This window comes from Ylistrum balloti, unplaced genomic scaffold (assembly GCF_031769215.1).
Source record: "Ylistrum balloti isolate Yb309-2 unplaced genomic scaffold, AGI_CSIRO_Ybal_v1 Utg370038, whole genome shotgun sequence".
Lineage (NCBI taxonomy): Eukaryota > Metazoa > Mollusca > Bivalvia > Pectinida > Pectinidae > Ylistrum > Ylistrum balloti.
This window is the reverse complement of record NW_026782097.1, coordinates 2421056-2440530: the sequence shown is the minus strand read 5'-3', so window position 1 is coordinate 2440530 and position 19475 is coordinate 2421056. Positions and strand designations below refer to the sequence as shown.

Below are 19475 nucleotides of genomic sequence, written 5' to 3'. Positions count from 1 at the left end.
ATAAAGTGAAAGCTTACCCAATGATATTTGAAGATGTCATACATAATAGGTTTGTTTAACTTCTAAATACTACAAAGTACGCATAAACTTCTGTTTTTCATTTTCAAATCTCACAGAGATAGTGTCAATGATGTAACATGATAGGAACGATATACTGAACTCTGTCACCAATACAGTATTTATTCACTATGCCGAAGTTTTCAGCTATGCGTAACGGCTTATCACATCAGTGAAACTTGCTTGTCTAGAACTTTCAAAACGAATTTTGAAATAAATTTATAAATGACGCAATACAAACTTAGTGAAACAACACAGAACTCTACCACACTTTATTTTCTATAGAGCAACTATCGCAATGGAAGTTAATTTGTCACCGGTACACACGTACCTGTGACAAGAACATGTCAAGTTCTCATTCGCAGTATTTATTTAGCCATTATAATCCTTTTTTTTTATTCCTAACGACTGACACGAGATCACACAGATCACTTTGTTTCCTTTGTTTGAATACAGCTAGTGAGACTGAGGATCTGTCGCCTACCATTGAAGATATCCTTTCGCATCCAGATTACTATGAAGACACTCAACAGCAAGCTGTCGATAGAGGAAAGGTCTGTACCAGAACAGCTATAACAAATGTGAAATAAGGAACAGGAGAAAGGTGTTCCGATGAACCTGCTGGGTTTTGAATTTGGATGGGCGAGTGCCTTTTCGTGCGTCATTTCAGAAATATAGGTTACCATACTCGGGAATCGTAGCCACGACCGCACATTCAAAGTCAAACGAAATTTCATGAACAATTCCGTTTATCCAGTGAAGCTAGTATATTATTGGTAGACGTTATTTGAATTATTTTTATATTATGTCTGATCGAGTTCTACCTTAGCTGTCAAGTGTTAAGTACAGATAAAACAGACATGATCGATTGTCTCCACGACGTATTAATATGCTATTGGCAAGCTCGTGTTTGACAAACTTCTCCCCCTCTCCCTTTTCGGGTTAAGATACCCCTAACTGACACTAAAGAAGGCAGAAGATTCTATTAGTCTCACCCGAGGGTTGAGACAAACCATACGTGCTCTTTCACGTTCTGAAATCAATTTTCGTGCCGTCACTGACCTGAAGTGTTACTACTTTTATGAGTCACACTCACAATCAATGTATTCATCTACGTCATCTGGGCTTAATACTAGTTTGCAAATAAGAAATTTAAGGTTTACATAACTAGGTTTTACTGCCGCGAATCAGTTCCCTTTGCTATTCAAACGTGATGGCGTACATATGGAATGAGTTAGGCTATTTCTGATTATATTGAAACTGTCATTGGACTGTTCTGTAAAAGGTTTAGTCCTGTTTGCCCAAAAACTGAAAATCCAGGTACAGGGAGAAACAGGATTTGTTTCACGATATATGAAAGTAATTACAACGAAATCACAGGTCATTATAAGTCATTTATTAGAAATCCAGGTGAATACAGGTAATACAGGCGAATATGTCAATGCACTACCAATATAAAAGTTAAATTAGATAATATTGAATTTAAAATTCTCAATACCAATATCTTACCTACTTTGCATACAACTCTTCTGGATTTGTCAAGCGTATGATACATAGATATAGGTGTTTAAGAAATAGCACTACATTTATAAGGCTTAATTTAAATATATTAAATATATTAAGTTTGAAAAAGGTTCAATCATACTTTCAACATATTTTTGATACATTTTCTGACCTTCACCACATTTTCATTACATAGAAAATATTTCAAACCTATCATCCATAAGCACTATTAGCATAGATCTAGTACAATGATTCCAATAATAAATCGAACGACAAGAAACTTACATACAATGTACAAAATTAAACTACAAACTGCAGAGTACATGCAAATGTTGTACCTAAATACTTTGTATTTCAAACGTAGGGCTTCCGGCAATACAAATCTTAACATGTCGACAAGTTAAGGAATACTCTACTGTATGTTTATTTTATTTGATTTTAATGTCTTTTTAAAATCGCACTTATACATTCCATGTGGGGAAATATGTTGCCCTAGTTGATGTAATCGATCTCATTGTTTAGGAGCTAAGTCATTCAGTAGTCGGTATCTCCTTCTCTTAGGCACAGGAAGTCCTCCTGCAGCAAGCTGAATCCGTGTGATGTCATTCACAGTCTAGATTTCCTTCAGTACTCGAATGAAGATGAAGATGTGAGCGTTTGGGATTTTTTTGAGTTCGTTGTGCCACCTTTCTAAGCTGTTGGTCGTTCTAGGTCAGTCATTGTCATAGTGGCTCCAAACCTGTCTGTCGCCTTCCATCCACTGGGTGGTACAAAGTCGGTAAACGCAGCGGTGTCCACGGCTAAGTCGACGTCCTCCAGGTCATGATGTGGAGGAAGGAGAGGGAGTACAGCAACACCGTGAATTAGTCTATAGAAGTCTTCGTTCTCTCTGTAGTAGGTATGGAGTCTTAGTTGTTGGGTCTTTCTCCAAATGTACTGTGTGAAGAGGAAGAAGCAACCTCTGATGGCAATACCGAAGAAGGCGGCATTCTGGGCAGCAGACTCGAAGTCCAGGAAAACTGTAGACGGGTCAGTGCGTAGTAGTTGTTGCTCCTCCATCACAGACGCAGACATTTGGTTGATCGCCGTGGCATGAATCATGTACAATTGCTTGAAAAGTTTAGGGCATGTGTAGAACATCCTGTCACAGTTTAGTGTGTCGTCTGCTGCGAATTCTCTGAGGTTCCTGGTGGTGGCGAAGGCTATGATGCAGAGGTTGTCTCTATTGTTATCAAATTGGAGAAACTGGTCGCCGTTGTTGGTGTGGGTCCGTTTCTCTTCCTAGACGAGATCTGTTAGGGATATTGGGTAGTCATGGAGGATGTGTAGGTTGGAAGCTGTTCCACCAGTTGTCTCTCAGCTACCTGGACATGTGTCTGTAATTTGACGATCTCTCCATCGTAGATGGCGGTTATGGACTTCAGTTCCTCTCTGCACTTCTTCTTAATGCTGATCATAAACCTCTAAACTTCTCCCTGGAAACGATCGGGTAGATGATTGTGTTGGTGACCAACTTTCACAGGAACGCCGTCGGTAGTGTTGATGGTTGCAGGACATTCTCGAACAGAGCATCTCCAATAAGTATTATCTCGGTAGTTGTTCTTACCATCTTCAGGTAACCAGTTTGGAACAGAGTCCTACCTTCATGTCTGTTAGCAGTAAACTGGACTTGCATTGGATAGTTCGCCATTATGAGAATGATGTTACTTCGAAATTGACGGCATACATACCTATTTCATAGCTTGGGTAATAACCTCACTCAGTTAGTAGATTTCACCCCTGCAGCAACTAGATTAGCTTGGATATTTACTTCACACACTTCTGATTACCTCAAATAACAGTACACTCGAAGTTATTTTAAAGGAAATTAATTGCATCATTTTTTTTTTTTTTTTTTTTGTAAATTTTATTTCATATTACTTACATATAATTACCGTAATGAGAAGTTATTTATTCATAAACTAATGCATAAGTTAATTGTATAATACACCAAATTTGTTCAACTATTTATTCCATTCTATTTACCGTGAATAGGAAGTATTCCACTTGAAAATAATCATTTAATTATATCAGATGACTTTTCTAAGTATCAATCAAATGTGGTAAAATGTATTGAATGTTAAAAGTAAGCGGAGTGAGGGGGTCACTTCTTTCTTACAGCTTTCGTTTTTGCTTTAAAAAATTACAGTCGAATTTCGCTTATTGACGTTGCGTTATGTATGTGTTCTTTTCTCAAATGCAGATGTGTCAAAACGAGGCTTTGGGACCCCGTCCTCTGACATGTTTCCTGTACAATGGACTAACAACTAAACAGTTGCGATCTTTTCTACTAGATCGCCGAGCGTCCGCAGCATGTGTACTTTACCACCTTACACGACTGGAGGACACCAAGTCAAACCATACGACAGTGCAATCGCCATCCAGTATCCACAGTGCAGGGAATTGTCATGGGCTGTCATCTACCAATGGGTTTACATCCAAACCAGTTGCAAAGGATACCTCTCATACGTCACATGCGTTTGATTACACCATCCTTACCCCGCAGAAAAAACAACATCGACAGAATCTGAATAACCAAGTCATCTCATTGAATGATCGACAATAATTGATTTTTTTTTTCGCTCAAATTCTGTCAATGATAGAACTTAATGTCCAGGATATGTTGACGGAAGCAACGACTGTAATTGGCAATGCCATTTCTGTTTCATTATTGATAATTAAAAGGAATTTGTAAGGAGAAGTTTGTGTCTTTAATAATAATAATAAATAGTCAATAAACAGCGGCATTTCTCTCTGCAAATATATTGAAGCATATATCACAACAGTTTTATGCAGAAATCCTCGTGTAGTATCTTGCCATTGTTGAAGGTTCTGCAAATGTGTGATATATGTTGTATTTTTTCTTATGTTATGGTCAAAACAGAATAATTATATCATGGTATTCAATATGATCCTTAGGTTAACTGACCCGAAGAGCCAGAGTGGTCAAGAATATACATGCATTGTCACTGTCCGTCCGCCGTGCTCAGTGCGTTAACTTAATATATCTGCCACAACTCCTGGCCGATTTTAACCATTCCGAATTTATCTTTGGGTCAAGACATTTCAAATGGTAAAATATTCAAACTCCTGCAAATTTTCAAAACGAGAAATTAACCAAACAGTGAAATTCGCGGAAGGGCAAAATAGCCAAACTTTGAAAATACATGTATATTCTCAACAACTAAAAAGGAAGGCTGTCGGCTTCCTTTTGTTATTCTAATCGTTATATGAAGACTGTCTACAATCATTTGTCGTGTTTATTATCTGTCGTTGTGTGAAGACTGTCTGCAATTTTTCGTCATGTTTATGTCCTGTTATTCTTATTTTTTTTCTATTAAAATTCATTTAAACATAGGTATTCATAGAACAAAAATCAAATATTCGCCCGATCAGTAGAATCTACCATATGCACCATTTATTACCATCTGACAGTTCAATTGTCCATTTTTACGGCGCCATCGTATCTATTATACATGTACACGCATCGATTATTTCTTGAATACTGAATATACACGAATAGCTAGTGCCAATTAAGTATTATCAACCAATAAATGTACTACATCGTACTTCTTTTTACCACAACTTGCAATTTTATGTGAAGATGTACATTATGTTTCAAACAATTGACTGTCCACACTGTTTAATAAGTAACTGTGTTAGATATCTCTTCCGCATAACGATACCACAGTATTTCAGTCGTATTCGCTGGTGATATGTTGGTGTATGACGATCGGGATTAATACAGGGATCTGGTAATATTAAAGACGAATTTTACTACGTAAGTAAAGACAAAAAGTTCGTTTTAATTCTTAGCAACTCTTACTTGGTGATATCCGCTGTGCCAAAACCAGTTATAATATTCCTTAAGGTCGCCGTAACGTGCTGTATAATTGAGTACTAAGATGTGTATTTATGAGAAAATATGGTTTTATGACCGAAAGAGATCATGTGTATCCATGCAATCAGTATATTACTTTTTGTGTAAAATGTATACATCTAGGCACAAATTTTACATGTTTTGAAATTATTGTACTAAAATCAATAGTATTATAAGTATTTAATAAGGTATCTTTTTTATTTATGTCTTCGTTGATATTTACTATTGTCATGTTGACAGGAAAGAGAAAGCGTCTCGTAAGTCTTATAGTACACAGAATAAAGCTGATGTATTATTGAATGGAACAAGTTTAATCAATTTTCTTGTACAAGCTAATGGTTAAAGTGATATTTGAATGTGTGACTTTGTCCAGCTGAATACACGACAAACACTTCTATATACACAGCTTATCTCGACCTTATGGAACCAACTATTCTTACCGGTCTTGCTCCTCTGAAGATTCTATATTTATATCGCCTATGAAGGAGAGATCATTGAGTAATCAATATATATATGTATTGTGAGGATGATTATAACTACTCTCGGAATGACCACCCTTTGTATGACTGTGTATTGTAAGGATGATTATAACTACTCTCGGAATTATCGCCCTTGGAATGAGTACTTCCAGATGAACCTTTCTTTGGATGTGTGCTGTGAGAGTAACCATGACAACTCGCGATTGAACCATTATTTGTATTAATGTCACGTCGTTAAATCGGTCTGATATGAGTGAATTGACTGATGTTTCTCTCTTTTTATTGTAAATATTTTCAGTTTAGTTGATTACATCTCGATAATTATCCGACCTATACTATAATTATAGCAATTACTTTGATAATCAGTTAAATTGAAATTGAACTATATGTATGTGGACACAGTGTCCAATAACGCACAACTTAAAAATGTCTACTACCACAGTATACAGAGGTTACGGCATTAACCTACATTTGCACATATGTATTACAAGGTGTAGATGTAAACAATTGTTCCATTTCATAAATTGAAGAATTTCGGGTGTAAACCAACTGGTTGTGACATACCTTTTAGATTACCTTGTACCTTGCACACATGTAAATGAGGACACATATACTTCCTAAACTTAGCGTTAATGAACCACGCTTTGCTGCTTAGTTGACAGCTATACACTAGCAAATCTCTCATACACATCTGAATATGTACCGACACTATAAATAGACTGTTTAGGTAACGTCATGGGCACGGTCAGCGAACATACAGAACAGGAGTCATTATTTAGTATCAGGAATTATGAAATGCGTACAACATTCGCTTGGATCGAAGCTTCTTTTAAGTGATTACTAACGTAAACGTTGCATCTTTGAACTTATTTCACTGAAAGGCCAAGAAACGGGAACAACCGGTGTATGGAGAGGGATTGACATTTGCTGTCCGAAAGAACCTGTATTGTTGACATGGGAATAAAAACTCTAGACATCCGTGTGAATGGGGGACAGTCCGTGTTCTACCCAGGTCAGATCGTCCAAGGAAATGTATATGTGGAGGTGGAAAGTGACACCAAAGTCAGAGGTAAGCTCTGGTAGACATGTCGAGGATTAAAGTGCTCTAACGTTTTATGTTATACTTTGCTATTATGAAAACGCTTAAGATTAAATGAGGTAATTCATGAATAAACAACGTATAGAAAGACGATAGAAAGGGTATTGATCAAAGGAGATCTGTACTGGCACCTTTTACTGATGTGTACAACATGCCACCTTGTATGGAATGTAGTACGCCTGCAATGATTGACTTGTGGAAAGATAAGTCAGTGCATGGTAATGATGTTTGAGATTTGAGACGATAAAATACAGAATGAAATGGATGAAGTACAGCGTAAGGGGGGCTCCCCCAGACCCTGAACACTCTTGAAAGTATACACTCCTAAACAAATTACAACGCCACGGCCAGTCTATTAATTTATTTCCAAGCTATATTTACTTAACACGCGATTCACCAACTCTGGTACACTTTCCTTCGACAATATCCAAATGTATGATCAAAACGTGTGTAATTTGATCTTATTTAAAATTAAGGAAATGTGGTGTGAAAGAAACTGTTTAAGGAAGGCAACGAAAGAAAAAAGATAAAAATTGTCATGATTTCATTTTCAAACGATTAAATTATATATATATATATATATAAAGTGTTGCTATCTGGACGTGAAAGGACATGTTATGCATTTTTGCAATCACTATAATGTACTGAAAAATAGCGAATATATCTTTCGCGCGAAAATATCTATGTTTTCAGAGATACGATTGCGCTTTCGAGGCTATGCAGATGTGCACTGGACTGAACAAAAATCATCTGGCAGTGGAAAAAATCGAAGAACATACACGAAGCATTACCGAAACCATGAAACCTACTTCGACACTATTACAAAAGTCCTGATGCCAGGTAAGTGGGGCGTTAGCCTATAATAAGCAAATCACAATCATTTAGTTAAATTACTTTGTTTTAATTGTAGCTGAAATGTTTTGATTTACGTCGAAATTGGGTTCATACACGACAGAGAAACTATTATATTATTTAATAAGAAAGAGTTGATATGATAGCGCTAATGCATTGTGAAAAAAGTTAGATATCACAATGTCAAACAGGGCAACACATAAAGTATAGCACTCCCAGGTACTATGGTTGTCTTTGAATCCTATTTGAGGTTTAGAGGCGGAATTGCCATGAAAAATAGATATTTAACAAATTAATTTTCTGTTATGCAAACATGCATATTCTTTCTCATTGGCCTAACACATCATGTAAGTTATGAATAGATCACGGATGTTTGATGTAACTATTGTATAATTACTCAATAACTAATGTAACATGGACGAAATTTTTGTTTATTCATTTTTTTTATTGACCAAAATAAAAACTGAAATATCTCGGCAGGAAAAAAATCACAAACTCGGAATTAAATATTCACCGGAAAATTCGAACATTCAGGAAAACAGAACTATGCGACTGCATCAGTTCCACTCAGATCTGTAAAAACTTCGCCTTTATCGTCCTTAACTGGATATGACGTTACAACCGAGTGATCCATTTTTTTATAATAGGTTATTGGTGTAAAATCAATAATTAAATAATTGTTAAGTATGTAAGTATTTTCCTTGTTTTCCCGTAGTCAGTATATCACTCGTTAAGTGGAACTAGATAACTTTTCATTCTCTTATTTTGAGCAGGTTTGCTATCTTTGCTCATTTTAAACTATACATGTAATACGTACCTTAACTGGCAGTCGTTCCTCGTTACAATGTAACCGTAGATAAAAACCAATTTCCTATGTGCTGTATTTGATATCGGGGACAATCACAAAATCACAGATGCTATCATTTTTTTCTATTTCTATTTCTTTCTCGCTGTAACTGGAAAATAAAGAATAAATCGACAGAACATCAGAACTTGTATCATAATTTGTATCTCAGCTCAAGTTTCATGCGGTTTTCTTCTTTCTTCGTCATTGATATTTACACAACATTCAGAAGAGGTGATAAACGTCCTCTTTATCCGCGATATCAATTTTATACCAAACCCAACGTGGTTGTATTGTGTCTTCGTTGATTACCGGAAGGCATTTGATAGTATATCTCATAAAAAGTTGTGGTTTAAGTTATGGAGAGCTGGAGTAAGAGGTCGATTATTGGATATTGTTAGATCTATATATGATAATGTTAAGTCTTGTGTCAGGTTGAATGGTAAACTATCTGTTATGTACGACCTCCATGTCGGCTTGTTACAAGGGGAATCTTTGTCCCCGATTTTATTTTCTTTGTTCATTAATGGCATAGAGTCTGAATTAATCAATTCCAATTGTCAAAGCTACAAGTTGCAGCTGATTAACCTGTTCATACTGATGTATGCTGACGATACTGTCCTGTTTTCGGAAGATATAGACAACCTTCAAAAGATGTTAGATTTTCTACATTCTTATTCTGCAAGGTGGAATTTAGATGTTAATTTGGACAAAACGAAAATTGTGGTAATCAGGAAAAGTAAAAATATTTACCCTAATGAACGTTGGAATTACAATGGTTCGCCCATTGAGTTGGTTGATCAATTTTGTTACCTTGGTTTATTTTTTAACTTCAATGGTAAATTTAGTATTGCTTTGGATAACTTTGCTGCGCAAGGTAGAAAAGCTTATTTCCTGTTAAACAGAAGAATGAAAAGATTCATGTTAAATTGTGAAACGAAATTGTCATTAATTGATACCTATATTTCCTGTTTACTTAATTATGCATGTGAAATTTGGGGTTTTAGTCCGGCACCCCAGTTAGAGAAAATACATCTATTGTTCTTAAAAAATGTGTTGGGTGTTAAAAAGAACATGAATTCTTCTATGGTCTACCATGAGCTGGGTCGTTTCCCTTTGTTAATAAATCGTAAAATAGCTGTTATGAAATATTGGCTTAAATTACTGCATACCGATAATTGTGTTTTAAAGTCATGTTATAATGAACTTGTAGAGCTAAATCTAAGAAAACCTGGATTTAAGATGAATTTTATGTACCATGTAAAGCAAGAGCTTAGTAGTTTAGGGTTTCATGATGTTTGGTTGACTCAGTGTATTTCAAATGAAAAGCATTTTTGATGCTATATACTCAACGGTTACATGATGTTTTCATTCAAGAGACAAGAAACAGTTTTGAAAATTCATCCAAGTGTATATTATATAAACATATTGTTGACCGGTTTGAACTGCAGTTTTATCTTCGTAAGTCTTTGACTTTTAAATCTAAAAATATCCTCTCTAAGTTTAGGATTCAGGCACACAGTCTAAACGTTGAGACCGGTAGATACCATGGTATACCCAGAGCTCTAAGGTATTGTATATTATGTGACAAAAGAGAAATGGAGGACGAGATTAATTTTATTTTATTATGTCCAACATACTCAGATTTAAGAGCATTATATAGTAAACCGTATTATTATCGACGTCCATCTGTACATAAATTAACTGAATTGTTGGCAGTTAAAAATGTTAAAACGCTGAGAAACCTCAGTAAATACTTAAGTTGTGCTTTGACAAGAAGAACTTTACTTCTTAATGCTAGAACAAGTTAGTAAATTTGTGTGTTTATAAATGAATGTAGAGGTTTATGTTTTAACTGTGTCTGTTGTGTTCTACGCCATCTTAAATACATGTTTATGATATTGGTTTTAATTTTTTCGACTGATTTGAATTTGAACTGATTTGAATTAAAGTTGCTGCTGCTGCTGCTGATGATGTTGATGATGAAATGACGTCGATGATGATGATAATTGATGTTGTTGTTGATGATAAGTAAGATGATGATGATGATGATGAATTGACATCGATGATGATGATGATGAAATGACGTCGATGATGGTGATAATTGACGCTGTTGTTGATGATGATAATTAAGATGATGATGCATTGACATCGATGATGATGATGATGATGATGATGATGATTAATTGACATCGATGATGATGATGATGATGATGATGATGATGATGATGATGATGATGAATTGACATCGATGATGATGATGATGATGATGATGATGATGTAAGGCATGACTAGTTTTGTAATTTAACTACAAATTATATAACTGTATTATAAATCCGTAAAATTGTCTGTATCCAATAAGTTGATTACAATTTTTTGTATCTCATAAGTTAGAAAACTTGTGAGATCAAATCGAAATTAATTGGGTACAATTGCTACTGTCAGAATACCTGATGAAATTATTTACGTTTTAATTGTGTGTAGTGTTCTCCACCGTCATGTTGCATAAACTGTATTGATATTGTTGTGTACCCTGATTTGTAAATCCTATATGCTGTACTGCATTTGGAAATAAACTGAATTGAATTATGTATTAAACCGTGGCAGTCTGATGAAAATATATTGACGCCAGTCATTCTGGCGTCTACATAAACCACACAAACCATTCAAAAAGGTACATGGATGTCAGCCCCTAGTCTGGTGAGATGAGGACACCTCGGTGCCAACCTGTACAGGAAAATGGGGTTGATGCCATGGGACATCCCTATAGTTCAAGTTAAAAGTACACTATATGTTTTGCAGGCCCTGGAGAGGATCAGCTTATCATGAAGCCTGGACCATATACATATCCCTTCAGCATGCAGCTCCCTGCCCAGTGTGCTACATCATTTGAGGGCCAATACGGACGCGTGCGGTATTATCTTCAAGCTGTCGTGGATAGACCCTGGGCCTTTGATAATGAGCACTTTCATCCTTTTACTGTTATACAGCTTCTAGATCTGAATACACGTCCAGAGTCTACAGTAAGTACAGTTGATATATACTTAGTAAATGGGTTACTTGTATAAATAAAATAATACATCTTAAACTTAAAGTTTAATATCGAAAGAAAAAAACAGTACTGAAAGTTGACCTCGCCATATCATCAATGTCATTGAATGGGATTTCGGCAACTAGTCACCATTTGGTGTATTTCATTATTATTTTATTTCCGAAATTGAATAATTATAATTGCTTAGTTTTCTTCCTGAAAAAAAAACAAATACTATAATAAACTCGAACATTTCATTAAAAAGGATTTTTTTATCTTTCAATTTTACGAAGAAAAAGTTAGGCGATTCTTTTCAAAGTTATGTGTGCCTTTAATTTATAACATGTATAAGGGCATTACAATTCATAGTTTGGTGCGTCCTTGTTTGATATTATACACTGGTACATTTAAACCTACAGTTCAATGTAAAGAGTGGCTGAATTTGTATCATGCACTTGGACATTTAAACTTAGTATTCAATGTTTAGTATGTCATTCTTTGGTAACAAGTAATGTGTGAATTAAAATTGGTATCAATGGAAAGAGATTATCTCTGCTGTGGATATCTTCTTATTGAATGTAGATGTCTTATATTTGCTCGAAATGATGTATCTGTAGGTCCGCTGTATACTGCATGCCTTCAGTGGCGATATTTGCATTGATTCACACATCAATCAACATTTGGATAATATTATACGATCCTAGTTCTCGACAGTATTGGGTTTTAGTGGTTTTTGGAATACATTTTATCTATTGAATAAAAAACAATTACAGTACTTCTAATCAGCATACCTGTAGCGATTCCGTTCTTGTTTTAGTTTCTAACTTCTACGAAAAAAACATCCCCCATCCGAGGATAAATACATCAAATCAAAATGTATAATAATGAAACACATATATGTATAAATCATCGTTTATGATCGCGAAAATTCAAAAACTTCATAATACATTTTGAAATTTACCTTTTGACCATCGAGATCATTATTCAATTATTAATTAAACTTACATCTGCGTTGTCTACAGACTTTGATTCTATCTAAATTTCATTCAGAACACGGTAACAAATCAGGGGTCAAAGACACTATGTTGTTTGTGCTGCGAGTCAGGGCCAATTACAGCAAACTTATACCTGAATCGGATAGGATTTGTCCCCGGCGAAAAGATTATTGTTCAAGGAGAAGTCACTAATCACAGTCGCAGGGCGATGAAAAATCACCAGATCAATCTTCTCATGGTAGGTACCCAGATAATTATCTTCACATAAATCTCCTCGACCTGGGTAACCAGGTCAATATCATCAGGACACAAGCGGAGATCAATCTCCTCTTGGAAGCTCAACGGATCAACATCCTCATGTTAGGCAACAATATCAATCTCATGGTAGATACCAGAACTTCGTGACAGGTCACAAGATAAACATCCTTCTGGTAGATGACCAGATGAATCTCCTCGTACTAGATCTCCAGATCAGTCTCCTCAAGGTAGGTCACCAGATCAGTCTCCTCAAGGTAGGTCACCAGATCTGTCTCCTCAAGGTAGGTCACCAGATCAGTCTCCCTCAAGGTAGGTCACCAGATCAGTCTCCTCAAGGTAGGTCACCAGATCAGTCTCCTCAAGGTAGGTCACCAGATCAGTCTCCTCAAGGTAGGTCATCAGATCAGTCTCCTCAAGGTAGGTCACCAGATCAGTCTCCTCAAGGTAGGTCACCAGATCAGTCTCCTCAATGTCGGTCACCAGATCAGTCTCCTCAAGGTAGGTCACCAGATCAGTCTCCTCAAGGTAGGTCACCAGATCTGTCTCCTCAAGGTAGGTCACCAGATCAGTCTCCTCAAGGTAGGTCACCAGATCAGTCTCCTCAAGGTAGGTCATCAGATCAGTCTCCTCAAGGTAGGTCACCAGATCTGTCTCCTCAAGGTAGGTCACCAGATCAGTCTCCTCAAGGTAGGTCACCAGATCAGTCTCCTCAAGGTCGGTCACCAGATCTGTCTCCTCAAGGTAGGTCACCAGATCAGTCTCCTCAAGGTAGGTCACCAGATCTGTCTCCTCAAGGTAGGTCACCAGATCTGTCTCCTCAAGGTAGGTCACCAGATCTGTCTCCTCAAGGTAGGTCACCAGATCAGTCTCCTCAAGGTAGGTCACCAGATCTGTCTCCTCAAGGTAGGTCACCAGACCAGTCTCCTCAAGGTAGGTCACCAGACCAGTCTCCGCCCAATGGATCATAAAATCAATCTTTTAATGGTATATCCCGAGATCAATCCTGATGTTTAGTTACCAGATCAATTTCTTAGTGGTAGATCCCAAATCAATCCCCCTATAGCATGTCCCGAAACTAGCCTCCTTATGGTAGGTTCCCACATCAGTCTCCATACGGTAGGCCACCAGACCACTCTCCACTTCATGGTAGGCCACCAGATCACTCTCCACTTCATTGTAGGTAGGTCACCAGATCTGTCTCCTCTCCACTTCATGGTAGGATCAATCTCCACTTCATGGTAGGCCATCAGATCAGTCTCCACTTCATGGTAGGTCAATCTCCACTTCATGGTAGCCAACAGTCTCTCCACTTCATGGTAGGCCATCAATGGATCATAAAATCAATCTTTTAATGGTATATCCATCAGATCAGTCCTTCATGGTAGGCCAACAGATGTTCATGGTAGGCCAACAGATAGTTACCAGATCAATCTCCACTTCATGGTAGTGGTAGGCCATCAATCTCCACTTCATGGTAGGCCAACAGATCAATCTCCACTTCATAGCATGTCTCCACTTCATGGTAGGCCAACTAGATCAATCTCCACTTCATGGTAGGTTCCCACTTCATGGTAGGCCAACAGATCAGTCTCCACTTCATGGTAGGCCACCAGACCACTCTCCACTTCATGGTAGGCCACCAGATCACTCTCCACTTCATTGTAGGCCATCAGATTAGTCTCCACTGCATCGTAGTCCAACAGATCACTCTCCACTTCATGGTAGCCCAACAGATCAATCTCCACTTCATGGTAGGCCATCAGATCAGTCTCCACTTCATGGTAGGCCAACAGATCAATCTCCACTTCATGGTAGCCCAACAGATCAATCTCCACTTCATGGTAGGCCATCAGATCAGTCTCCACTTCATGGTAGGCCAACAGATCAATCTCCACTTCATGGTAGGCCAACAGATCTGTCTCCACTTCATGGTAGGCCAACAGATCAATCTCCACTTCATGGTAGGCCAACAGATCAATCTCCACTTCATGGTAGGCCATCAGATCAGTCTCCACTTCATGGTAGGCCAACAGATCAATCTCCACTTCATGGTAGGCCAACAGATCAATCTCCACTTCATGGTAGGCCAACAGATCAATCTCCACTTCATGGTAGGCCAACAGATCAATCTCCACTTCATGGTAGGCCAACAGATCAATCTCCACTTCATGGTAGGCCAACAGATCAATCTCCACTTCATGGTAGGCCAACAGATCTATCTCCACTTCATGGTAGGCCAACAGATCAATCTCCACTTCATGGTAGGCCAACAGATCAATCTCCACTTCATGGTAGGCCAACAGATCAATCTCCACTTCATGGTAGGCCAACAGATCAGTCTCCACTTCATGGTAGGCCAACAGATCAGTCTCCACTTCATGGTAGGCCATCAGATCAGTCTCCACTTCATGGTAGGCCAACAGATCAATCTCCACTTCATGGTAGGCCAACAGATCAATCTCCACTTCATGGTAGGCCAACAGATCAATCTCCACTTCATGGTAGGCCAACAGATCTATCTCCACTTCATGGTAGGCCATCAGATCAGTCTCCACTTCATGGTAGCCCAACAGATCAGTCTCCACTTCATGGTAGGCCATCAGATCAGTCTCCACTTCATGGTAGGCCAACAGATCAATCTCCACTTCATGGTAGGCCATCAGATCTATCTCCACTTCATGGTAGCCCAACAGATCAATCTCCGCTTCATGGTAGGCCAACAGATCTATCTCCACTTCATGGTAGGCCAACAGATCAATCTCCACTTGATAGTAGCTCAGTATCCTTGTTACCTTACTTTTAATGTTGACTGCATATATTATATTAAATAAGTGTATTGCCATACTTTCTTTATCATTAACTTTTGCAGAACGTGAATTATCATGCAAGGTCAAAATCACGAACCGTTCAAACTGAGGTAGCAGAGCTACGAAAGCTTGAGATTCCAGCAGGCGAATCAGACCACTGGAATGGAGAAGGATTAGTGGTGCCCCCACTACCTGCTTCTGGTCTTCCTGGATGTAGAATTATAAGCATTGATTATACAGTTGAGGTTTGTATGAAATGTTGAATCTTTACATATTTATTGTTTTTATGGTTTAATAGTATACAACATTCTCCTAACACCAACATTGTTACGGGTTCAAACCGAAGTCACCATAATGTTTTATTGGCCTAGATTTTAACATAGGAGTGTGCATATGATTTCTTTGGATTTTAGTAACATTGAACATTGTCAAAAAATATAGATGAATGGACTAGTATAACATCAACAAGGAAGTTTATAAGCAGTTTACAACACCTATGTTTGGTTGGAACCTGCTACATGGAAATATAGCCTCAGAGAAAAGAAGTTGCAGATTCGCTAATGGAATCAGGCAGACTAGGACACCTTATACGTATAGGAATCAATTCGTTTATGAGCAATATAACATCATTCATTCTATTTATATACTGAAGCTTTATTCTCAAATTTGATAAATTGTACGCATGTCGACTATGAGTTATTTATCTAAATCTTTATAATACTATTACAGCTGCAGGTTGTACCTACCGGCATCGCATTTGATTTGAGTGTTCCTGTTGGTGTTCTGATCGGCAGCATTCCCTTACGGTCAGTTGTCCAACAGTATGGCGTGCCGATGAATAAACCTCCGCCTCCTGCACCACCCTCAGTCAACCCTTTGGCTCCTCCTCCGTCCTACGGTGATATCTATAACAACGACCCAGCCTACCCGCCGCCCCCACAAGCTCTTATGCCAGATGACATACGTAAGTACATTTAGAAGTGAAGTTATTGGAGGTACTGGATTTATATTTCTCAAGTGTTTTCACAAAAACCAATCTGATATTTGAGGATACACGAAATTCATCAAAAATAATTATCCTTCCTCGGCTGTCTTTTACAGGCAGAACCATTTATACCAAGTATTCATGCAAACAATGAAATGTAACAAAACACTAAATACATATCGGCGTGGCGTCATTGATAAACTCAAGTCAACAAAAATGTTCCGGCAATGTTTAATATTTATATCTTAGATATAAAAGCAAACCAGTATAATATAATGCTTCACTTCTCTTTTTCTCTACAAAAGGTAAAATCTTTTATTGTAGAAAAACTGATTCTTACTTTTCCGGTTAATGGTTAATGACATTTATTCTTTATTTTAGGAGCGATCTTTATGCCATCAAATGCCTTGTTTCATTAAAATGTTTAAGAACAATACTGGAATGACAAGGGAAAATTAGAAAATGCTAAAATTCCATTGTACTTTATACTTAAGAACCAAACTTCATTATTTTTCATCGGATCCTGAAAATGTGATCCAGCCTATTTTGTTGAAATTTAGCATCGAAGAATTACCTCAGCAACGGATATACATTGAAATTGTTGCTGCTATTAAGCAATAATGACATCCATTTTAACTCATGAGTTCAATATAGATAACAAAATATATGGAAATACAGAGATCTCGGATATCGCGTTGGAATTCGTTTTATATCAAATTATGACTATTTCAATTCTGACTATAAATGTGCCTGGTCCTCTTCTTAGACAAAACACGAGAAATAATTTTTACAAAGCTCATTTTCAGTTAAAATTTTATGCGGCCAAAAGTGTGAGAACTGTTAAAGGAATTAAATGTGTCATTTTCAGCCCCACCCTCTTACGGCCGGAGTGCGCTTGGTGCTATGTCAGGAGGATATAGTGAGGGAAAAGAAGGCGATGACGGTGGAAATGTTGCCTCTAATGCTGTGGAACCTTCAAATCAGCCATCCAACCAATCCTGGGCTCCAGTGTACCCTTACTATGATTGGAATCGCCCCGATACTAATTTCGCCGTCCGAGAAAAAGAGCAAAAGGCAAAATGACCTCATTGTATGAGGAATTCACTGTTCACTGTCTGTATACACGAGTGTTATTTTCATACTGTTTACAATCGTGTTTCCGCCAAATGTGCTTCAATCAACTTACTTTTTAAACATTTCCATGCATCGAAGGCACTTTTGCAAACTTTAGTAATGAAATAACACACATTATCTCGGATTCACCCGTCATGCTCATATCAAACCACATAATACCAATATTAATTTGTTTTTCATTCTTTTAAAATAATAGTTAAGGTAGGATAACTAACATATTATTGCAAACATATATTTTAGAAGCATAAAGTGTATTTGAATAAAAATATGTTTTACTAACCAATGCTAGATAACATCTTATCGAGAGCATAATATATATATGTTCGTTGACAGAACCGTGTACCTTAGGGATAACAATTTCTGTAAAGAGTTATAAACATGTCTTCCAGAATGATGTTGTGTAAAAGGTTCCAATATACCACAAGGACTTGACACGAATTTCCATCCTTAGATATCTGACATATACTGATACTACCAAACATGTAATGTTAAATGGACCGAGGGTTTGGAGTGTGAAGTTCCTGTGCAATATTCACAAATGTATAGATTTTATTCTGACACGGTATGACTTTACAATCCCTAAACAATCAGTTCTTCAATATAAAAATTACTTTAAAATCCTTTTTTCTTTAAAATAATATTTCGTGGTTAATATATCCATTATATCTGTTTGTGATATAGGCCCAAAATATTGTCATTGATAATCGTTATATCATTATTTATTTTCTTAATATTGTGCTTCATATTTAATATCAGCTGTTTTAAATTTCAAAATCAGTTATTTATATTCGACACATCATATCACAATATTTAAATAAAAAAAGTTTTACAATATAAGATTTATTAATATAAAACATAACATCCTGAACATAAATCAGGAGATGTTCGAATATAGCAACGTTTTGAATACCTGACAGAACTGATTTGTGTGTTTTATCTATATAGGAATCAACAGATATAAATGCAAGCCATTAAATTTGTAACAGAATCGTGTATGCTTGCTCTATCCATTATTTATATTTTGCAATCCCACATTTTTGCCTCATCCACGTGTTGCTATATTCCACTGAAATGGAAAAGGGTTTTTTTTATCAGTTTTAGTAAGTCTTAACCTTACAACCCCTTACAAAAACCTTGATAATAGACTTCCCGATTGCTTAACCATTAGGTAAAGAAAGGTTCGAAAAAAGTGTGTATATATATCATTTCTGTTCTATTTTGTGCCAAGTACGATATAATGATGTTTGATTTTAGTTTATAAGATATTGTTTATACTAACAAGTGCAAACATGGTTCTATATCATAATACTTTTTTCAGTTTTGCAATAAAGATACGTTTACTTATATATGTTTATTTTCTATCGTTAAATATCCATCTCAATCTATGTCCATATCGTTCTAATTTGTCTGAACTACGATAATCCTCGTATTTTTATAATAAATTCATTGTTTATTAAGAAATATCTGTATGGTTTGTATTCTTTGTGTTAACTCGTAAAAAATCTATCGTGG

General features: G+C 36.8%; 1 protein-coding gene across 1 annotated transcript; it reads left to right on the top strand.

The window, feature by feature from the left end:
* The first annotated feature begins 6912 nt into the window (after positions 1-6912).
* LOC132549027 (arrestin domain-containing protein 3-like) lies at positions 6913-17912 on the top strand. Its single transcript, XM_060212938.1, has 7 exons — positions 6913-7027; positions 7751-7897; positions 11556-11776; positions 12835-13017; positions 15907-16089; positions 16574-16808; positions 17698-17912. The coding sequence occupies exons 1-7, from the start codon at positions 6913-6915 to the stop codon at positions 17910-17912; spliced, it is 1299 nt and encodes a 432-aa protein (XP_060068921.1).
* Positions 17913-19475: the final 1563 nt, after the last annotated feature.